Source organism: Ursus americanus, chromosome 2 (assembly GCF_024610735.1).
Source record: "Ursus americanus isolate L20-20 chromosome 2, mUrsAme1.1.p, whole genome shotgun sequence".
NCBI classification, from domain to species: Eukaryota; Metazoa; Chordata; class Mammalia; order Carnivora; family Ursidae; genus Ursus; species Ursus americanus.
In genome coordinates this window covers 14,954,713-14,977,922 of record NC_142128.1, presented here as the reverse complement: position 1 = coordinate 14,977,922, position 23,210 = coordinate 14,954,713, and the positions used below count along the sequence as shown (strand labels likewise).

Below are 23,210 nucleotides of genomic sequence, written 5' to 3'. Positions count from 1 at the left end.
TTGTTTCAGGATTTGAGCATTGAGGAACAGTCAGAGTGTACTCAGGATTTTTACCAGAACGTGGCTGAAAGAATGCAGACTCGTGGAAAAGGTAATGCTTTGTTAGCCGGCCATAAAAGGATTGCTGGTAGTTGTACAGAGTCTGACTGCTGTGTCTGTTAGAACTTTCTCTGTTTCTCTGATGGCCTGGCGGGCTTGCCAACTCTGTCCTATAAACAACTCCACTGACATTCTGGTAGCTGGTCTTATCCTTAGAGGGCCTTTGAATACCACCATGTGTATCACTCCAAGGTGATCACAGCAGTTGGGTAATTTATGGAACAGTGTTTAATAATTGCATTAAGGGTAGGGGCAGAGTCGATTAAGCCCCTTAGGAAGCTTCTAAATGAAATGCCCATCTTGGAAGCACCATTTTGGTGAGTCATTTTTCATGATTATGTATTCCTCAAATGGGTAGGGGGGGTGGAAAAAAATTGAGAATCACCGACTTAGAGCTGTAGGTTTTTAGAGAATTTTCTTGAATTTGACTTCCGTTGATGTTGGGTTTTAGGATATACTTAGCATACATGTCTGTCTGAGAAGTAAGCCCCACCTGTGCACGTCTACGAGTTCTATAAGATTGTGTAGTAAACCTCAGAAAAATGAAAGAGTGGGTTGCCATCATTCTCAGTCTTGGGAATTTCAGTCGCTTCTCTAATGCAGCGATGTGGAGTGACCCGTGCTGAGGTGTTCCCACTTGGCAGGGCATACAACTGTTGGGTCCTGCCAAGCAGTTTCAGTTAGAAGTGGTGATTCTGTGAAAGGCAGTCCCAAAAGTTGAGGTAAATTTTTAAAGGGTATTTTTTAACGTAACATCTTATACTTTTGTTTCTGGGTATATTTAATGCATTACTAGTAAATTAGTTTTCTGCTATATGGGAGAAGCTATGAAGACGTGCTCTTAATGTAAATTGTCCATCCTTCTCTTGAGCTTTTATGTCCATTTGGATATTTCAGTGCCTGCAGAAAGAGTCGAGAAGATAATGGATCAGATCGAAAAGTACATCATGACTCGTCTCTATAAATATGTGTTCTGTCCAGAAACTACAGATGATGAGAAGAAAGATCTCGCTATTCAGAAGAGGATCAGGTAGTTGGTTGTTTTGCTTTGTCTTGTATTTACTACCTACCATCAGGAGAATACATTGTGGGGAAACAGGGCACTTGCATTTCAAACCTTGACAACAACTAACAGCAAAGGTACCCACCATCCTTAGCTTCTAAGCTTCTTCATGGTGTCAGAAGGAAAAACACTATGGTAAATGGATAGGAGAAAAGGGCTGAAATCACCTGAGTCGAAGCAGCTTTAGATAAGAAGCAGATCTGATGTTTGAGATTGTTTCAAAGCTCCAAAATTTCCAAGGAACAGGAGGAAATTTCATTATTTTCTCATTTCATTGAACTGTCTTGTCAGGCAGGAAGCTGTGAGTATCCAGATGAAGGCAGTAGGTGTCATTAGTCCTCCTCCTTACTGGGGGTGCTCATTATTTAGCTGTTCCTCTGATCACATCTTCCCACTGCACTGGGTTGGTAACACTTCCCAAAGCACTCCATCTTCCCTGGGTGGTAGAGTGAGCCCCAGGGCTCTGCATTCCAGTGGCAGCGAAAGCCTTAGGAAATAGGCCATCTAAATGTGGGAATGGGTCCAAGACTGGTTGTGCTGAGGTGCTTATGGAAGAGGGAGCTCAGGAATCCAAACAGGGCTCCTTGACAGTGGGGCTGGTAATTGGCAGATCTGTCTTGATGATGTCACACCAGAAGCCAGGAGTTGGTATTAGGAAGGTGGTAGGTGGAGCCCGAAGGAACTAGAGGGTCTTTGGACTGGTGTGCAGGGTGAGAGCATTCGTCAGGCAGGGATCTCTGCTGTGAAGGGTGTAACCAGGAAACTCAGGGATTCAGACTGAGGTGACACATGCTTGTTGACAGAGGCTTACACAGCCTCTGGTGTGCCCCAGAAGTTGAGGGCAGAGCTTAAGGCGACATTATGGTGATGGGCAATGAGGAGAGGGGACAGCAGATTCTTCTCAGGTCTTCAGTCTCAGTTATCTTTTCAGCCTCCATATAATCTCATTTCAACCAGTAAGATAGTCTTCTGCTTTTCTTGTGACAAGAGAAGCCTCATTTTAGGATTCTGGTCACTTCGTCTGAGCTCCTGATATGTTCAGGGGCAGTGTGCTGGGGCCCAGGATTGCCTCATTCGTCAGTGGTGCCTCGTATTTCCCCTTTACTGAAGGAAATGACAAGACAAATGACTGTGGTCCATTCTTGGAATTTTTTTTTTTTACTGTCTCTCCCTCTTTGTAGAGCCCTGCACTGGGTTACACCTCAGATGCTTTGTGTCCCTGTTAATGAAGAAATTTCAGAAGTATCTGATATGGTGGTGAAAGCAATCACAGGTCAGTGAAACAGAGAGCTTTTTTATCTGGATGTTTCTCCCTTGAAGTTAACATAAATCCATACAAGACAGTAAAGTGTTTCTAAAATGCAGACTGCCAAAGACATACTGAATGCGGTAAAAGCAATTTGTAAGTGCGCTAGTCGTATGAACTTGAAGCATTCATTTTAGCAGGTGAACTATGTTTCCCCTTTACTTTCTTTGACCAGGGTCTCTTATTTCTTGGGTATTGAACTAAACTAAGGTCAAATGCAGCTAGGGCAAATTTCTTTCCCCCCCCTTTTTTTTTTTAAGAGAGAGAGAGTGTGTGACTGGGGTGGAGGAAGGGGGAGGAGGGGCAGAAAGAGGGAGAGAGAGAATCTCAAGCAGGCTCCCTGCCCAGCACAGAACCCGACACGGGGCTTGAGATCATGACCTGAGCCGAAGTCAAGAGTCGGACGCTTAACCTACTGAAGCATGGAGGTGTCCCCGCTAGGGCAGATTTCTTAAAACTCAGTTGCATTTATATATTCAAAATAATTTTAGAGGGAGGAAGGGAATTGATGGGGCAAGATAATCTCCCCTGCTACAGTTATATACTAAAATGGTATCTCTCTAATTGGTTGTTAATCAGAGATGTGCTTTGGATTATTTTTCTGGTTGGTTCAAGATGTCAGTGAAGTGCCCTGAACTGATGTGGTTCTTCCGTCCTGGACAGGTTAAGGTTTCTGTTTCTTATTCATAGGAATAGCCCAGCAGAAGTATACCACGAAAGTTTAAAAACAAAACAAAACAAATTCCTCCTAATGGAGAAGATACCCAACCTTGGCCAGCTTCTTCTTAATTAAGAAGAGTTGGAAAGGGGCGCCCGGGTGGCTCAGTCGTTAAGCATCTGCCTTCGGCTCGGGGCGTGATCCCAGGGTCCTGGGATCGAGCCCCGCATCGGGCTCCCTGCTCCGCTGGGAGTCTGCTTCTTCCTCTCCCACTCCCCCTGCTTGTGTTCCCTCTCTCGCCGGCTGTCTTTCTCTCTCTCTCTCTTTCTCTCTCTCTCTCTCTTTCTCTGTCAAATAAATAAATAAAATCTTTAAAAACAAAAAAAAGAAGAGTTGGAAAGACTTGCTTATTTAGAGTTGTTAATGAAATTCTGCTGGGAAAGAAAGTTGGTCAGCTGCTGTTAGCAGTGGCTGGGGGCAAGCCATTAAGTAGGCTTCTTTGGTTATAAGAACTAGAGACTCCTGTTACAGGAAGAAATGGGGGTTTGCTTAAGATATTATCAAGGTAGGAAAGGAAGCAGGACTCTCACAGAAACTTAGCTCCATGGCCCTTCTAGGGCCTGGGTCATCCGCTTTTAACATGATTCTTCCACTCTCTCAGGTTCTGTTTCTCTTTGTAATTCTTTGCTTTAACTCCTGTTATTAAATGAATTATTTTCTGTAATTCTGGTTGAAGAGTCTAACTGGCCTAGCTGAATACTGTTATCTTTGTTGTTCAAAGCTTTTCTGCAAGGCTGTGTTGTAGGTCTCATGAATTGACTCCTTTGGGTCAAGGCCCACTCCCACTCCCACCTTTTGCTCAGGGAACATCATAAGAGATTGAAGGTGAGAAGCCTGGATATGGGCCTTATACTTGTGTTTTTTTTTTCCGAATACTCTTGCCAAGTTGGAGACCAACTGGTTTATGTTTAAAGTACTTCATAGGAATTTATGTCCGGGACTCTTTTCTGAAATGCCATAGGATAGCCCTTGTAAAACCAGAAACTACAAGAGCCAGATCATTGTTTGCTTTAAAATAGAACTAAGAGGATTTCAGTATATCAGCAGTTTGTTAACAGAATTTGAGAGGTGAAAGTTTTCTCAAATCATCTGAGTTGGAGTTTGAAGAGATGTTTTGGTAGTAGAAATTTGGCCACAAAATTTTAAAAGCCTTCTTAACTTTTTGTCATCTTAGCCCCATATCTTGCCAGTCTGAGTGCGGATACATTCTGTGAAGGCCAAAGGTTATGTGATCACTTTCGTCCTAAAATTGTCAGCCTAAGTACAGGAGCAAGGAGAGAGGACAGTGTGTAACAGTGGTATTATGGTTCAATTTCTCTAAACCACCCCATGTGCTCCTCATTAGCACAGTCAGTTTTATTGGTAAATACACTGAATGAGGCATTTTCCATTTCGGTTGACATCTGTCATCTAGTAGGTGGAGGCCAGGGATGCTATTAAACATCCTGCAGGACCGGACAGTCCCCTACAAAAAAGATGATCCAATTTAAAATATCGTTAGTGCCAAGGTTGAGAAATCATGACTTAGAGGTCTAGCCTACTTTGTTTTCAAAACGTCATTAGAGATAAAACTAGACTCCCGCCAAGATGGAGTACCCATACTCAGCCCGTCTTTCCTACTGATTACACGTAAAAGCCGTGGATGACAGACACAGAGCAGTTACCTGAGGACTGTGTAAAGTAAGTGACAGCAGGCAGACTAGGGTGGGACATCATTACTGGAAGAATTAATACAGTGGGGAGTTTCCTGTTCTGTTATTTTCTCCTGGATCTCCTCGTTTAGGCTTTAGGGCAGTGCAAATCATGAAACTAACTACAGGTGGTGGGGGGTTCAAAAGAGTTAACCCCAAAAAACTTCTTTGAGGCTTAAAGGATGCTAGGAAGGCGAAGGGTCGCTGCAGGACAAAGAGTGTGGGAGGAATCGCCATCCCCCCTCCCCCGTTCTTTTTTTTTTCCCCCTTCCCTTCTCTTCCTTTTTACACTCTCGGCCCTCCCTCCTGGCATTGGCAGCTACACCTGCCTGCAGATAAAAAGTACTCATTTTTTATTCACTTAAAAATTTAAGGAATAAACATTAATGAGAGAGTGGTTAAAAACTTAAAGAATAAAAACGAGTACTAAAAGGTAGGAAGCTAAATAGGATAAATGAAAGTGATAAAAATGGTTTTAAAAAGTCTTCCCCCAAATCTCTTTTGTAATATGTTCTACTCAAATAGAAAAAGAAAATAGACTGAGACATACTAACAATAATTACAACCCATAATTAAAAGATTAAAGGACCTCTACTATAAACTAAGCAAAAGCACACAGTAGACATGTGAGTACAGGGAACGAAAGCATTAGTAAGTTAGAGTACGGCCTCTGCACTGTCCAGGGTCTCCGGCCCCCACACACTACTCTTCCATGGCTGGTGGTCCCGTGAGGGTTGCCCCGGGAGCAGACCTCAGGGATGGAGCTGGGAGCAGAACTCCGATGTGTGCCACCATCCCACCTAAATTAGAAAACTTTATTCCTGCTGTTGGCCAGAAGTTGCTGTCAAATTTACCTGCCTCGGCTGTTTCTTTCGCGTTGCTCCAGATTGCAAGCAGACTTGCACATCCGAAGGCACTCTCCCTCCTTCCCCTTGTGTTGTTCTAGCGGTGCTGACTACTATTCTCACCGCCTCCCAGTCTTTGTGATGCAGGCTGTGCATTTACAGGAGCCCACCACTTAGGGCTGGTTAGGGACAGTGAAGTAATTTTTCTCTGAGGGAAATGAATGGTATTTATGAGATTAAATTTTATATCCTTGCTTCAGCCCCTGTGCTAACCAGTAGGCTATAAAAATCGTAAAGGTGCTGTAGATGTTACAGCTGGTGGGATTTACATGCTGTGGGGACTGGCCGCTATAGACCTACATGTGATAAATTTCAGCAGCTGTATTTTGTTACCAATACAGTGGTGCTTTGTAGAATACCCACCTTTCTAAAAAGCAGCATGCTCTCTAAACTGAGTTTTACAGTGAAATAAAGGAACAGAAGCAGGAAAAAGACTCTTCTTAATTATCCGAGGAGCTCATAAGCAGTTTAACATCATGATTAAAAGCATGGGTTTTAGAGTATGATAAACTTAGTTTCACGTTCTCCCTCTGTCAGTTGCTGTGTCTGTATAATTTTGGGCAAATTATCAAACTTCTGTGAATCTCAGTTCCCTTCCTAATAGTATCCATTGCACAATCTGAGGATGAAAAAGAAATAGGCTGTGAACATGGACGGCACTGGAGGAGATAACGCTAAGTGAAATAAGTCAAGCAGAGAAAGACAATTATCATATGATTTCTCTCATCTATGGAACATAAGAACTAGGAAGATCGGTAGGGGAAGAAAGGGATAAAGAAAGGGGGGGTAATCAGAAGGGGGAATGAAGCATGAGAGACTATGGACTCTGGGAAACAAACTGAGGGCCTCAGAGGGGAGGGGGGTGGGGGAATGGGATAGACCGGTGATGGGTAGTAAGGAGGGCACGTACTGCATGGTGCACTGGGTGTTACACGCAACTAATGAATCATCGAACTTTGCATCAGAAGCCAGGGATGTACTGTATGGTGACTAACATAATATAATAAAAAAAAATTAAAAAAAAAAAAAAGAAAGAAATAGGCTGTGGAGCCTGGGAGTAATGCACATAGCGTCTGGCTCGTGGTCCCGCGTCCTGGGATGAGCTAGTGCTTACGTTTTTTGTGGTCAGAGTTTTTCAGACACTAAATCACCTGGTGGAGAAGGGGTAGTTAGCGAGGGTACCTCTGTAACTTGATAGATTAAAAAATGATTAATGCTTCTTTCATGTAATTATTTCTCATTGAAGCAGTGTCTTTTCTGCTTTATAGACATCATTGAAATGGATTCAAAGCGCGTGCCTCGAGATAAGTTGGCCTGCATCACCAAGTGCAGCAAGCATATCTTCAATGCCATTAAGATCACCAAGAACGAGCCAGCCTCAGCCGATGACTTTTTACCAACTCTCATCTACATTGTCTTGAAGGGCAACCCCCCACGCCTTCAGTCCAATATCCAGTACATCACCCGCTTCTGCAACCCAAGCCGACTGATGACTGGAGAGGACGGCTACTATTTCACCAATCTGGTAAGTATTGGTTTCTCGGAGCCGCGGGGAAGAACCGTGAAGGTACTTATTTTGGGGATGTGACAGATCACTCACAGGCCTGTGACAGTTTAATGCCCCTGAGTCGAGGAATCAGCCTAGCTGAGGACGCTTGCTTGGTGTCACATAGCACACGTGACCGTGCCATGCAAACGCCCCGCCTCTCAGTACTTGACCAGAGATTGTGCTCCTCGTGTGGAAAACATGATGGCCGCACGGAGGAGTTTCTGCCGCTCTTGGCCATCACTCCCCTAGGTCCTGGGTAAAAGGGCCATTCACTTAGTGGGCTTGCTTAACCATGAATGAGTCCGATCATGGATTTGGATTTAGTAAAAGACTTAAGAATTATTTTTTGTTTATTTCTGTGAGTGATCTCTTAGAACTGAATTCTGAGATTTTAAAAGGGTCAGTTCAGAGGATGTGAAATGATTTTCAAGCCTTGTTAACAGTGCTAATTGATTCTAGGCAAGACTGTATTAAAGTATGTAAGTCTAAGTAGTAGGGCTGAATACTTCCTTTTACTGACCACTAAACTTTTATTTGTTTTCAACTAAATTTACTGATGAATTTGAGCCTCAAAATACCTTATGTGCTTTCTGTCCTGTGTTGGAAGTTGTACAGGTTAATAGGGAGAAGAAGCCAGGTTACATAAGAAAGCGTTTCTAGTAAATTTTCTAAAAAGATGGTACTTGAATCAACTTCAAGGCTTCCGGAAATTTGTTGTGATTTATTTTTAAATGCTAAATATGTTTTCACCATTGTACCTAATTTTGTATTGTGTTTTCATTTAAGTGGGTTTCCAAAAGTGTATAAGCTTCCGGTCCCTCGAAATCTGGACCTGCCCCTGTCACACATCACCCTCAGCCACTGGGTTCAGCTGCTTGACTTGGGAGTGCTCTTTTCCTTTTTTCAGGTTTTTATTTAAATTCCTGTTAGTTAACATACAGTGTAATATTAGTTTCAGGAGTAGAATTCAGTGATTCATCCCTTACATACAACACGCGGTGCTGATCACAAGTGCCCTCCTTAGTGCCCATCACCCATTTATCCCATCCCAGGAATACTTCTTTTCAAAGTGATGCTTGTGCCATTATTTGCAGTATTTTTCATCCTTCCAGACACATGGTTGTTTAAACTATACTCCCCAAAAAAGTTTTAAGTGGCCGAAGTACTCATTCCTTAACATACATGAAACATGCTCTTGACTGCTAGAGAAGAGCCTTTTGGATTTAGTTCTTCACCTAGGGATCATCAGACAATCTGACAATCCCAGAGAAGTATGGAGATGGAGGCACGGCTGGTAGTAGAAGCAATGACCAGGACCAGGAGGTGCAGCCCTTGTGGTCAGCAATGGAGGCTGCTGGTTCGCCTCTCCTTGCAGCTTCCCAGAGCCGTGACCTACAGCCTTACCTATGTTTGCCCCTTATTTCTCCATCTTCTCAGCTGATTCAGAGTCTGGCTTCTACTCCTACTGCTCCAGTGAAACTGCTCTGGCAAAAGTGAAAAATCTGCCGGTTGTCAAATCCCATGAAAACTCTGTCTTCATCTTTCTTCTTTAACACTCTTGATAACTCCTTTGTTCTAGAACTTCCTTTGTCTCTGTCTTTTGAATTTCACGGTTCCACTCCTTCCTTGTCTCTTTGTAGGCTTTGCATCCTCTGCTCCCTCTTGAATTGTGTTATTCCCTAGAGTTCTGTCCTCTGCACTTCTCCCCCTAGGGCTGCCTCCTCTGAGCACAGCTCTGCTGTCCCCGGTACCGTGATGATGCACAGGCTTGTGTCACCTATTTTGCCCTCACACTGAGCTCCATTTCCAGCTGTTTATTATGTCTCAAATATAATTTTTCAAAGCTAAAACTGCTTCCTGGAATGTCAGATGGTTTTCTCTTTTCTAATCTATACCGTTTCCACTGTGGCAGTAGCATATAGCCATGCCAGGAGTGCTAGGATCGTCTTAGATCCCTCCTCTCTCCAGGTAATGGGGACCGCAGCACGTCCACAGTCCCAGGGCGAGCCTGCGTGGATGGGTCGGAGGGGCACGTTCTCATCAGATGAGTCTGTTGCAGTAGATTTGCCAAATATTCCTTAAAGAGATTCACTTTTTTATGAGCAGTGGGAATGAGTTTCTCAGAAGAACTTCCAAGAGCTGCCTGTTTTCCTCTGTTTATATTGCATGTCTTGTGAAAATGGCTCTTTTAAAAAATGGGAGGGATAGGGGCGCCTGGGTGGCACAGCGGCTGAGCGTCTGCCTTCGGCTCAGGGCGAGATCCCGGCGTTCTGGGATCGAGCCCCACATCAGGCTCTTCCGCTATGAGCCTGCTTCTTCCTCTCCCACTCCCCCTGCTTGTGTTCCCTCTCTCGCTGGCTGTCTCTATCTCTGTCAAATGAATAAATAAATAAAATCTAAAAAAAAAAAAAAAAAAAGGAGGGACTGGCTCAGTCTGTGGAGCCCTCTTGATCTTGGGGTTATGGGTTCGAGCTCCATGTTGGGTATGGAAATAACCTAAAAAATAAAAATAAATTAATTAATAGTAAAAATGAAAATTACTTTCCTTATAGAAAAATTAAATCAGGGGCGCCTGGGTGGCTCAGTCATTAAGCGTCTGCCTTCGGCTCAGGGCATGATCCCAGCGTTCTGGGATCAAGCCCCGCATCAGGCTCCTCCGCTGGGAGCCTGCTTCTTCCTCTCCCACTCCCCCTGCTAGTGTTCCCTCTCTCGCTGGCTGTCTCTCTCTGTCAAATAAATAAATAAAATCTTTAAAAAAAAATAGAAAAGAAAAAAGAAAAATTAAATCAGTGTAAGAAAATATAGCTAACAGATGTCTGTTGAACTGAGCATTTCCCAAGGATTTCTTTACTAGTAATTGCTCCCATTTATTCATTGCTTGCTGCTGACCTGTGAGCTCAGCACATTCCATGTGCTGGATTGTTTAATTCTCACTATAAATTTAGGTGGTATTTCCCATTTTACATATGCAGGAACCTCAGAGAGCCTAGGTAACGTTCCCAGGCTCACAGACTCTTAGGCTATCACGTGACAGAGGTGACAACTCAGGTTGCCTGATTTCAAAGCTTATTCTTTTAACCATTTGATGTTAAAGGACCAAAGGTCCCTGGAGGATGCCACACCGGTCCCTGTGTGCCACACCGGTCCCTGAAGATGCGCCCAGTAGCTGCCATGCCCTGAGTGAACACTGTGGGACTGGTTAGACCTCGGAAGGGGATGGCTTTATGGGGCGTGTTTCCCAGACACGTGGCCCTAGAACTCCCGGCCACAGCAGTGATTCCTCTGCCCTGCAACGTGACAGGGAAGCAGAGAGCCTTGGAGTTTGAGGAATCATTCAGTTTTTGTCCACAGAAAGCTCTGTAGTGGCCAGTGTGGAACAGACCCTGAAGGGGCCTTCTCTAGCCTTTCACTCTGTACAAGACCCCTGGACCTTTGAACAAGCCAAGGAGAGGCCTGAATTTCAGACAAATTCAATGGGAATTGGCGATTTGACTTTTTTTTTTTTTAAGGAAGAAATGTACTGTTTCAGTTGGGAGTATCAAGGAAACGTGATTGGCTATGACTTGGTAATTTTTGAAGCTGAAGTCCATGGTGGGTCATTAGACTGTTGTGTCTACTTTTGATTCTGTTTTAAACTCACCACAATAAGATGGTTTTAAAATGTATATTTGAATATTTGAAGCTTTCCTTATGTGACTACAGTAAATAACATTCTGGGTTTTTTTTTGTAGTGCTGTGCTGTGGCTTTCATTGAGAAATTAGATGCTCAGTCTTTGAATTTAAGTCAGGAAGATTTTGATCGATACATGTCCGGCCAGACTTCTCCCAGGAAGCAAGAACCTGAGAATTGGTCTCCTGATGCTTGCTTAGGGGTTAAGCAAATGTATAAGAACTTGGATCTTCTGTCTCAGTTGAATGAACGGCAAGAAAGGATCATGAGTGAAGCCAAGAAACTTGAAAAAGACCTAATAGAGTGGACGGATGGAATTGCAAAAGAGGTTCAAGACATTGTTGAGAAATACCCGCTTGAAATTAAGGCCCCAAATCAATCTTTAGCAGCTATTGACTCTGAAAATGTTGAAAATGATAAACTTCCTCCACCATTGCAGCCTCAAGTTTATGCAGGATGATAAAAGTTGACGTGGCTAGTATTTATTTGAGCATAAATTGTAGCTAGCCCTTACTACAGTCCATGATTGGGATCTAGACTATAACTTAATTGCTTATAAATGTCAGAGCATTTTTAAAGGTACAGTTTGTGGGAATTGTTTTGTTTGTTTTGTTTTTCCTGGCAGGGGAAGCTTAGTAAATAATAAAATACTATTTATTTGAGTTATGAAATAGACTCATTTAAGGTTTATGTGAAAGTTTTATCTAAATCTATTTTTTCTCCATGATTTTCCTATGTGCTTCCTCTGTGGCATTCATTGTGGTTTGGATATGGGTAAATAATTGCCTTTAAAGGATAAAACAAATGAATGCTACAAAATGTATGTTGAAGGGAATTCAATGGTACCACTATTCTACAGTTTGAAATATTTTATAATTGTAAAGATAGAAGATATATTGATAAGTAAATATGTAAAATTGTAAATATGTAAAAACAAAAAAGGAATGGTGTCTGCTGTGCATGGCATTTCATGTGTTAATTTGTTTAAAGTGTATTGAATGTTGGCCTTTAACTCCATTTTATTTGGTTTGCCCCACTTAAATGAACCTAGCGGTGTTTAGACATATTCCCCTTAAAACCTCGACTCCATCTTTAACAATACGTTAGCCCTGACTTAGCTTCTGCACAGTCAGAGACTGTGACACCATTGAGGTTCAGAGTCATTTTTAAGTCACAAAGTCGCTGTTCAGGATGGTCATTTGAAGACTTTGAACCATACTTCTTGCACCTTTTTCCTCCACTCATTCAGGAAATATTTGTAGAGTTCTTTATAAAGGAGCTGGTCCTGGGCCTGGATCAGAAGACAGGAGCGAACAGCACTCCACTGGGGAGATCCGAGCCCTGATGTGCATCGGTGCCTTTCTGCCTCTGTAGCGTACTTTGGACTTGATGGACAACCCAGACACCTGTCCTGTAACCCTCTGCCAGGGTTTCTCAGCCTCAGCACTACTGACATTGGGGGCCTGAGGATTTTTGTTGTGGGGGCTTCCCTATGCTTTGTAGGGTGTTTAGCAGTATTCCTGACTTCTGTACCCACTAGACACTAGTGGCACCCCCCACAGTTGTGAAAAATTATCTCCAGACATTGCCAAATGTTTCCGGGGGGAGTGGGGGAGCAGCAGAATCGCCCCCAGTTAAGAACCCCTGATGTATTTCGTGAGTGAGGAAGTGATCCTGTCGGTGGTTAATGTGACGTAACCAAAGAACATTGCATTAAATGCACAGCGCGGCTAACTGGTCGTCATTGAGGCTTTACAGCCACTGGCACCGTGGAAGCTTTTCTAACCCTAATGCAACCCTTCATAACCGAAATATGCCACGTGCGGCCCTCCTTCCAAGCAGTGATTTCTACAGATTACCAGCGGACCTGTGAAACTGTGTATAAGTCCCAGGGCACCGTTCTGAAACCAGGTCGCATCACAAGCAGTTAAGAAGGTTTCTTGGCTCTCTCAGTATATTCCTAATAGTGGACCACAGATTTGTAGTGCAATAACTTTGGAATAAAACGAGGGTGAGTATACAGATTTTTATCCGCTACTTAAATTTACACGTGAGAGCCATCAGGTTGGCACACCTGTTGTCACAAAGCACTGAAGACGAGAAGCGGGTACCTGAGTCAGCGCGCCCCGAGCGCACGTGGAGTGCCGCGAGTTACGTCAAATGCCAGTGAGAATCCGCACTTAGAAACCCGGGCCCCACTGATTTCTGTGGAAGGCGCGCCCCTTTCTCCTTTGTTCTTTTCTATGTACTTTCTAGGTGCTAATCCCGGTATATACACTCTTAATTCTCCTGGGAATATACAGTTCTTTTAGTCGTTGTACACTATATTTGTTAAATAAAATGTGCTTATCAGCCTCCCACAAAAGCTGTCTTCTTTTGATTTCTTACATATCGTTAAAGTTGTTGAATTGATTTCTTTGTATATTTCCTATTAGTTGAATTCTTTAGATAGGAACTCTTGCCCTAGGTAGAGGCTTATACTTCTCTTCAGTCAGCTTCAAAACCATGGCCACAGTTTCTGTCTTCTCAACAAGAGTGTATTGCTATTTTATGTACTATAAATGGAACTGGAATAAACCTTTGGAACAGAAGTCCATATTAATAAGGTTTCATGATCCATCCCTCTCCTAAATAGATTGATTTTTTTAGTTCTTTATCTTGGGAAAATTACATTACTAATATTCTCATGTTACAAAGTTTTCCTGTGTAAGCCACAACCATCATTACCATTACCATTCCAAAGAGGAAACATTAGAGACATTCCAGTTAAAATTAAGAACAAGAGAAGGATGTTTGCTGTCACTACTATTTGCGTTGTTCTGAAAGTTTTACACCAGGTACTCAGTCTTCAAACATTAATAAAGGGGGCTTAATCTTTATAAAATATATTTTTTAAAGATTTTATTTATTTATTTGAGAGAGAAGGAGAGCACGAGGTTGGGGGGAGGCAGGGAGAAGCAGATTTCCCGCTGAGCAGGGAACCCAACGCGGGGCTTGATCCCAGGACCCTAGGATCAGGACCCGAGCCACCCAGGCAAAGGGGACTTAATCTGATTGATATAATAATGTTCTAGCCTCGTGGTTGAGGACATGAACTTGAGCTAGGAGGCTTGGTGTTGGTTTTGTGTTTTGGCTGCCACTTAGGTATTTGCTGTTTGGCCTTGGGCAAGTCTCTCATATTTCACATCCCTAATCTGTGAACTGGGGATAATAATCGTGCCAGCTTCAAGGGCTCGTGAGGATTAAATGACCTGCAACAGTACCTAGCAATGCTAAGTGCTCAAGTGATAGCTGTTATTTATAGGTGATTCTTCTATGTAGGAAACCCAAGAGAACCGATACTGAAACATTAAATTTCACTAAAACGGTAAGATAGAAAACACTAGGAATAGCCATCAGAAGTAACTGTGTAAAATGACTTTTCTGTATCTCATTACTAGCCAGTTAGCAAATATAATGGGACAATTTTATTCGCTATAGAAACATATAAATCAAGTAGCAAGGGCTTTTAGGATTTATATGGAAAAAATATAAAATCGAGAAACAAAAAAATAGACATACACAAGGCCTATGCTCAGAAGTTCCCTACACTTGGGCTTTAATGTTCTATCTCTGCCATCTTAGAAATTTCTTTCTTTCTTTCTTTCTTTCTTTCTTTCTTTCTTTCTTTCTTTCTTTCTTTCTTTCTTTCTTTCTTTCTTTCTTCCTTCCCTCCCTCCCTCCCTCCCTCCCTCCCTCCCTCCCTCCCTCCCTCCCTCCCTCCTTTCTTTCTTTCTTTCTTTCTTTCTTTCTTTCTTTCTTTCTTTCTTTCTTTCTTTTTCTTTTTTTAAGATTTTTTACTTCCTTGCGCGTGCCTCGGTAGCTCAGTTGTTAAGCATCTGCCTTTGGCTCAGGGCGTGATCCTGGCGTTCTGGGATCGAGCACCACATTAAGCTCCTCCGCTGGAAGCTTCTTCCTCTCCCACTCCCCCTGCTGTGTTCCCTCTCTCACTGGCTGTCTCTCTGTCAAATAAATAAATAATCTTTTTTAAAAAATGTTTTAAAAAAAGATTTTTTACTTCCTTGAGAGAGCATGAGCAGGGGGAGGGGCAGAGGTAGAAGGAGAAGTAGATATCCCACTGAGCAGGGACCTGATGCATGGCTCGATCCCAGGGCCCTGGGATCATGACCTGAGCGGAATGCAGATGCTTAACCAACTGAGCCATCAAGGCTCCCTGCCATCTTGGAAATTCTTAATAATTTTCTCACTGAATTTGTGTTAAAAACACACTTAAGAAGTGAAGTCTGATGGGACAATGGAGCCTGCACAGTGGGGCTTAGAGCCTTAGCTCATTCATAATCTCGCTTCTCACCACCCTCCAAGGATGAGCTCTTGGTCTTACCCCTCCACTCTATGATCCGTCTAGCTAGGGCCTGGGCACTCAGGAATGGTCAGAGGCGCGAGTGCATGCTTGGGGCGTTGGACCAGGACACGATGGTGCAACTGATGGTTAGCTGGCTGCAAGCTGCATCTGGGCCAGTTGGGGGGGGGGAGGAGCTTCATTCACCCTTTGTTCAGCATGCTCCGTGGAGAAAAGGCTGAATCCAGGTAAGTTAAAAAAAAAAAAAAATAAGGAAAATAAATCTTTGGTCCGAAAGCAAGAAAGTAAGAAATTACTTTAAGGCTAATGGGCATATTTCAATAGGACATAGGAGTCAGCTTGAAAGGATTCTCAGTGGCCAATTTGGGGACAGTTTGAATAAAAAACTATGAAGAGTAATTGTGAAAAACATGGAATAAACATAAAAAACCTCCACATATTGGAGGTTACCATTATACCAACCCATTTTGAGGAAGAACTAATTGGCACCCAATTGATGGAGGGAAAGCCTTCTTCACAGTAAAATGGTAGCTAGTAACTGTAGGGGGGGAAATGCAATTTTAAATATAAGTCTTTCAGCCCAGGACCAGATGGCTTCACTGGTGAATTCTACCATTTAAGGAACTAACATCAATCCTGCTCAAGCTCCTCTAAAAAATCGAAGAGGGAACACTTCTTGTGAGACCAGCATTACCTTCATACCAAAGTAAGACAGGGCACTATGAGAAATCTACAGACCAACTTCCCTGGTGACTACAGATGCAAAATATTCTGAAAATATTAGCAAACCAAGTTCAACAATGCGTTAAAAGGATTATACCACCATAACCAAGTGGGATTGATTCCCGGAACGCAAAAATGGTTCAACATAGAAAACCAATCAATGCAATACGTTAACAGAATAAAGGGATCAAATACCATACAGTTGAGCATCTCAACTGAAACAGAAAAAGCATTTCACAAAATTCAATACTCTTCTTGAAAAAAAATATGTAAAATAAAAATATAAAAATAAGAATAGAAGGAAACCACAACATAATGAAAGGCATATATGGAAACCCAATGCTATCATACTCAATGGTGAAAGACTGAAAGCTCTTCCTCTAAGACCAATAGCAAGACAAGGATGCCTGCTTACGCCACTTGTATTCAAAATGACATATATGTTGGAATTACCTAATGAGAAATTTTAAGACACCATCCTAAGAATGCATTGATGAGCAAAAATAAACATGCTTGAAACAAATGAAAAAGTAGAAAGTCCCATTAAAACAAAGAAATAGGGAAAAACCAAATAGAATGTTAGAACTGAAAACTACAATCACTGAAATTGAAAGAAAAAAAAAGTCACCGATGGCCTTCATATTAGAATGGAAATGACAGGAATGAGTCTGTGAACTGAAGACAGGGCAATAGATATTATCCAGTCTGATGATAGACTGAAAATAGGCTGAAATTTATAAAAAATGAATGTAGCCTCAGGGACCTCTGGGACAATAATGAAAGATCTAGCATTCTTGTCATTAGAGTCCCAGAAAGAAGGAAGAAAATAGCTATAGCTAAAAAATTGTTAAATAGTGGCTGAAAGTTTACCAAATTTGGCCAAAGTTGGAATAAAGCTACAGATTCAAGAAGCCGAGTGAACTCCGAACAGGATAAACCCAAAGAAATCCATGCAAAGACATGTTTTACAAACTTCTCAAAATTAAAAAAATCTTTAAAGTAGTTAGCAAAGATACATTACCTACAACAGAGCAATTATTTGAATGACATTGGATTTGTCATCAGAAACCATGGAGGCCAGAAGAAAATGCTGACAAGGATATGGAGAAAGTGGATCGCTTGTACAATCCTGATGGAAATCTAATATAGCTACTCTGGAAAATATTTTGGCAACTTCTCATAAAACTAAACATGTCATTATCACACAACTCACCAATTACATTGCTGGGCATTTATCCCAAAGAAATGAAAAGTTACGTTCACACAGAAACATGTACACAGATGCTCATAGCACTTTTATTCATGATAGCCCCAAACTGGAAATCAAATATCCTTCTACAGGTGAATGGTTAAACAAACTGTAGTACGTTCATACAATGGAATACTACCGCTCAATAATAAGGAATTGAGTATTTATAAAGCTACTTGGATGGATCTCAAGGGATATATATTGAGTGAAAAATCCAATCTGAAAAGATTGCATACTGTATGATTCCATTTGTTTTTATTCCATTATATTTTTTAACATAATTTATATCAAAATTAAATAATATTCTTAAAATGATAATTATAGAGGTAGAAAACAGATTGGTGGATTATAGGGGTTCGGGATGGGGTGGGGAGGGAGCTGAATGTTGTTATAACAAGACAGCATGATAAATCTTTTTGGTTGAAATTGTTCTGTATTTTGACTGTGGTGGTGATTACACAAATTTACACGTGGTAAAATTGCATAGAACTAAACCACAAATGATATGCAAAACTGTCAAACTCTGTATAAAATCAGTGTATTGTTTCAGTGTAAATTTCCTGCTTGTATTATTGTACCATAGTTTTGCAAGATGTTACCCTTGGGAAAACCCGGTTTGAAGAATACATGGGATCTCTATATTATTTCTTACTCCTGCATGTGAATTGACAATTATCCTAAAATAAGAAGTCTGATTTTTTTAATCTATTAAATCATGTGGAGACAACCTGTATGCCCATCAAGCGATGAGTAGATGAAATAATATATGCATACAATGGAATCTTATTTGGCCATAAACAATGGAATGAAATACTGACACATTCTAGACCATGGATTAACTTTGAAAACATGGTGAGTGAAAGAAGCCAGACACAAAATACCACATATTGTATGATTCCATTTACATGGAATGTCCAGAATAGGCAAATCCCTAGAGACAAAGTATTGGCGGTTGCCAAGGGCAGAAGGGGGGAGGGGAATGGGAATTGACTGCTAATGGGTACGGTTTCTTTTTGGGGTGACAAAATGTTCTGAAATTAGTGATAATGGTTTCACGACTTTGTGAATATACTTAAAATACTGAATTGTCCACTTTAAAAGAATGAAATATGGTGAGTTAGATTTCAGCAAAGCTTTAAAGTGTCGGAATAGCAGCTGTGGAGCTCATCGCTAGCATCTAAAATATTTCGGGCAAATCCTCCAGGCTGCATTGTGACATTTACTTTAAGATTTCCGCCTTTACTACAGGATACTATGACTTAAAGTTGATGTGCTTTAAAGATAATGCCCTGTACATAATTTTGGCAGCTTTCCTTTTGTTTTCTTAACGTTCCCTTGGTGATTTTGTTAAAATGTTAATAAGCATAAATATTTGCCCAAAAAAGAGAGAGAGAGAAATATGTCAGCAAAGGATACAACTGTAAGTGGAAAGCAAATAGGCACTTTGCAGTGAAGGATGCTACACATTTGATCCACTTAAATAAAGTTATGTAGAAACAAAAATATATGTATGCCAGCAATGAACAGGTGGAAACCAAATGCAAAATTAATTTACAAATGCTCAAAAACAATATATTAAGGTATAAATATAATAATATATGTTCTGGCCATCCATGCTGAAAGCTACAAAATGCTGATGAAGAAATAAAAAAGCCAAACAAATGGAGAAACATCCTGTTGGAAGACTCAACATAGTAAAGACTCCAATTCTCTCCAGACTGTTCTACCTCTGTAATGAAATTCCTATTAATATCCCAGTAAGATTTTTTGGTAGATAGAGATGCTCGTTCTAAAATTCATATAAAAAGGCAAAGAAAAAAAAGAAAGACAAAGGAACTAGAACAGCTAAAACAAATTTGAAAAAGGAGAATAAAGTGAAAGGAATCACTCTAACCAGTTTTATTTTATTTTTTTATTTTTATTTTTTTAAAGATTTTATTTATTTATGTGACAGAGAGACAGCCAGCGAGAGAGGGAACACAGCAGGGGGAGTGGGAGAGGAAGAAGCAGGCTCACAGCAGAGGAGCCCTATGTGGGACTCGATCCCAGAACGCCGGGATCACGCCCTGAGCCGACTGCGCCACCTAGGCGCCACTCTAACCAGTTTTACGATTTGCTATCTAGTTGCAGTAATCAAGACAGTGCAGTGTTTGTGGAGGGATAGATACACAGATCAATGGAACAATAAAGAACACAAAATGGACCCATGCAAGTATGACCAACTGACTTCTTTTTCCAACTGATTTTTTTTTTTACAGAGGTGTAAAAGCAATTCAGTGGAAGAAAGACAGACTTTCAACAAATGGTGCTGTAGCGATTGGGCATCCATAGTGCAAAAGAAGAAGAAGGAGAAAGAGAAGGAGGAGAAGGTGAAGGAGGAGAAGGTGAAGGAGAAGGAGTAGAAGAGGAGGAGGAGGGGGAGGAGGAGGAAGGGAAGAAGAAGGGAAAGAAGAAAAAGAAGATGGGAAAAATGATCAAGGAGGAGGAGAAGGAGGAGAAGAACTTCCACTTAACTATAAGTTATAACTTCTATAATACTTTTAGAAAAAAATATTTGGAATCTCAGGACTACACCAAAAGTTCTTTTTTTTTTTTAAGATTTTATTTATTTATTCAACAGAAAGAGACAGCCAGTGAGAGAGGGAACACAAGCAGGGGGAGGGGGAGAGGAAGAAGCAGGCTCCCAGCAGAGGAGCCTGATGTGGGGCTCGATCCCAGAACGACGGGATCACGCCCTGAAACCAGAAGCATGATCCATAAAAGAAAAAAAAAAGGCGGGTGAACTGGACTTAGTCAAAATTTAAAACGTTTGCTCTGTGAAAGACCCTGTGAACAGAGTGCAAGGACAAGCTAGAGACTACAAAAAATTCAGCAAATTATGTCCAACCAACAAGTGATATCCATGATATCTAGAGAATGCTCTGAACTCAACAACTAAAAAAGAATTCAGTTAGACGGTGGACAAAAGACTTGAACAGTAACTGAACCATAGAAGATATATACAAGACCATTCAGTGAGAGAGATGACAGTCTTTCCCATAAGTGCGGTTGGGAAAACAAGATATCCTCATGTGAAAGAATGAAGTTGGACCTTACCTCACACCGTAAACAGCTAATTCAGTGGATCAAAGACTTAAACATGAGAGCTAAAACTATAAAACTTAGAAGAAAATGGAGGGGGAGATCCTCATGACATTGAATTTGGCAATGATTTCTTGGATGTGACACCAAAAGCACAGAAAACAAACAAGAGTGGCTCAGTTGGTTAAGTGTCGGACTCTGGGTTTTGGCTCATGTCACGATCTCAGAGTCATGGAATTAAGCCCTAAGTCAGGCTCCATGCCGGGTGTGGTGCCTGCTTAAGAATCTCTCTCTCCCTCTCCCTCTGCCCCTCCCCACCCCCGCTCTCTTTCTCCCCAAAAAATAAATAAAAACAAAAATGCACAAAGGACATGAACAAACAATTCACCATTTAAACTTACAAATGGACAGCAACAGATGAAAATTTTCAACCTCATTAGTACTCAGAGAAATGTAAAATAACTTAACATAATTTTTCTCTTGTAAAATTGGCAAAAGCGACATTTTATGATAGCATTTTATGACTATGAATGTACAGAGAAATGTGTCTCATTGATGGAAGCATAGATTATAACATTTCCAGACAGCAAACCAGCACTATGTGTCAAAAGCCTTAAAACCCTTTTTACTTTTTGGCACAGTAATCTCATTTCTAGAAGTCTATGCTAAGAAAATAATTTCTTAAAACCCACAATAAAAATTTATATAAAAAATATTGACTACAGAAGTTAAGATTTTCAGTGTTTAAATTGTGTAGGGGGGATGTTTAAATCAAATAGTAATTTATTTTATTTTTTTATTTATTTTATTTTATTTTTTAATAATTTTTATTATGTTATGTTCAAATAGTAATTATATAGAAAACTATCCTAGCATGATGTTAAGCGTATCCCAAGTTTCTTTTAAAATTCCATGCAATGCTAGAAAAAAGGAAAGAAATACAGCAAAATCTTACCAGTAGTTACTATTGGGTTGGTTATTACAGATGGTTTTAATTTCCTTTTTAATATTTTCTAAATTTCCCCAACTTTAAACAATACCACGGTTGTTTTATAATCAGAAAAATGAAGAAAATTATTCTAAGAGTATAAGAACTAAAGCCATCCAAACCAGTGCACAACACAGAATTGTAATAGCACGTATTAGCTCTTCGAGGAAGACTGTTTTAAAAGTGATACAGTTGGTCTCTAAATGAGGTTTCCCAGGCAACCCCTCTGGAGTTGCCAATATAGAAAGCCATCTCTAGGGTTAGAATCACCCTCTTGGAAGGTTCTGAGGCTCACCTCTCCTTAAAAGAATAATGAGCAGTCTGCAGGGTAGGTGTCTGGTTTAAATTCCCTCTATAGCAGTGCACGCCTGCTGAACGGTTTTCCTGCCAGAAGAAAATTGCTCCCTCCCTTAATAAAAAGTCAATGAAGCTGAAAGAAATCTAGGTTCTTGGATTTGGGGTGGCAGCTGGAAGATTGGTAAGCATTCTTAAATATGGAAGCGTCTCACCTAAGCACTGAGTCCATTGTCAGAATTAACCTGAATTTCTGGTGGGCAGGTGCGGGGGGTATGGGGGGAGTCTAGTCTGGTCATTTTCTTCTGATTTGAAAAGTCAGAGGGGTAGATGGACATGATTACTATCTCCAGTGAAAACTTTCTCCTATCATTTCATAAGTAAGAGTGACTCATTCTGGAAGCTCTGTCTTTTTAGTGTTTAGATGGACGAATCAGTAGGGTGCTGAACTCGGTGGTCTGCTCAAGGTTCTTCCTTTAAAACTGTGTTAAGTCTATGCCTTCTATATATTCCAGCCCCGACTATATGTGCAGAATGGTGCTGGAGGGGCTGCGAAAAGGCACATGTCGCAGAGCTTGCCTTCAGCTGTTTTGCAATCCAGGAGAAAGGGGAAGGTGTAAACACATGAAAGATTAAATAGCTCAGGAGTTAGTTGGGTGTAAAGTATAAGGGAAGGGACGCTGTTTAGCTGCCTAGCGGAATAATTACAAAATCTTGCAGGCATTTAGCCCTAATGTACCAGGTGGCATGCGAAGCAAGCATTTAAAGGGTGTTACCTCTGAAATGTGTCTAACAGACCTAGTTTGGCAGGAATAGTAATAGGTGGCATTAATTGGTGCTTGATACATGCCAGTCGCTGTGCTCAGTGCTTCACGTGGAAGAACTCATTTAATCCCGCAGGCGAGTAATACTAATTATCCTGAGGCACAAAGAAGTTGGTGCACGGAGATGCCGGTGTCTTGCTCAGGATCAGAGCTGAAGTGGGGAGCCGGGATTCAAACCCAGGTAGGCGAGCTCCAGGGCTCCTGCTCTTTCTGTGTCTTTTACTTTTTATTGTGGTAACAACACTTAACATAAAGTCTGTCCACTCCCCAAATTTTTACGTGTGCGTTGTTGTTGACTCAAAGTACAATGTGGGACGGGAGGTATCTAGAGTCTATTCATCTTTCTTCGCTGAACCTTCTTGACTGTTGATTCATAACTCCCAATTTTCTATCCTTCCCCCCTTCTGCCAGCCCCTGTAACCACCATCCCAATCTTTGCTTTTATGAATCTGGCTATTTTAGATACCCCATATAAATGGAATCATGCCTTACGTCCTAAGGTCCATCCATGTTGTCCCATTTTGCAGAATTTCCTTATTTTTTTTAGGTCAAGTAGCATTCCACTGTATTGTGTGCACATTTTCTGTTTTTTTTTTTTTTAAGATTTTTTGAATTTATTTAGAATAGGATAGGGTAGGGGCAGAGGGAGAGGGTGAGGGAGGGAGAATCTCAAGCAGGCTCTGAGCTCAG

At 41.2% G+C, this 23,210-nt stretch overlaps 1 protein-coding gene across 5 annotated transcripts in view; it reads left to right on the top strand.

Moving 5' to 3' along the window:
• Positions 1–19,750, top strand: part of RABGEF1 (RAB guanine nucleotide exchange factor 1) — a 66,644-nt gene extending 46,894 nt beyond the window's left edge. For 4 of the 5 annotated variants that reach the window (XM_045786129.2, XM_045786128.2, XM_045786126.2 and 1 more), the window contains exons 5-9: positions 10–91; positions 997–1,129; positions 2,344–2,435; positions 7,051–7,307; positions 11,063–14,537. In XM_045786129.2, the coding sequence (XP_045642085.1) occupies positions 10–91; positions 997–1,129; positions 2,344–2,435; positions 7,051–7,307; positions 11,063–11,461 (963 nt within the window). In that variant the 3' untranslated portion in view covers positions 11,462–14,537. Of the gene's footprint in view, positions 1–9; positions 92–996; positions 1,130–2,343; positions 2,436–7,050; positions 7,308–11,062; positions 14,538–19,591 lie in introns of those variants that run through there. The other variant, XM_045786127.2, reaches the window with a different exon arrangement.
• Positions 19,751–23,210: the final 3,460 nt, after the last annotated feature.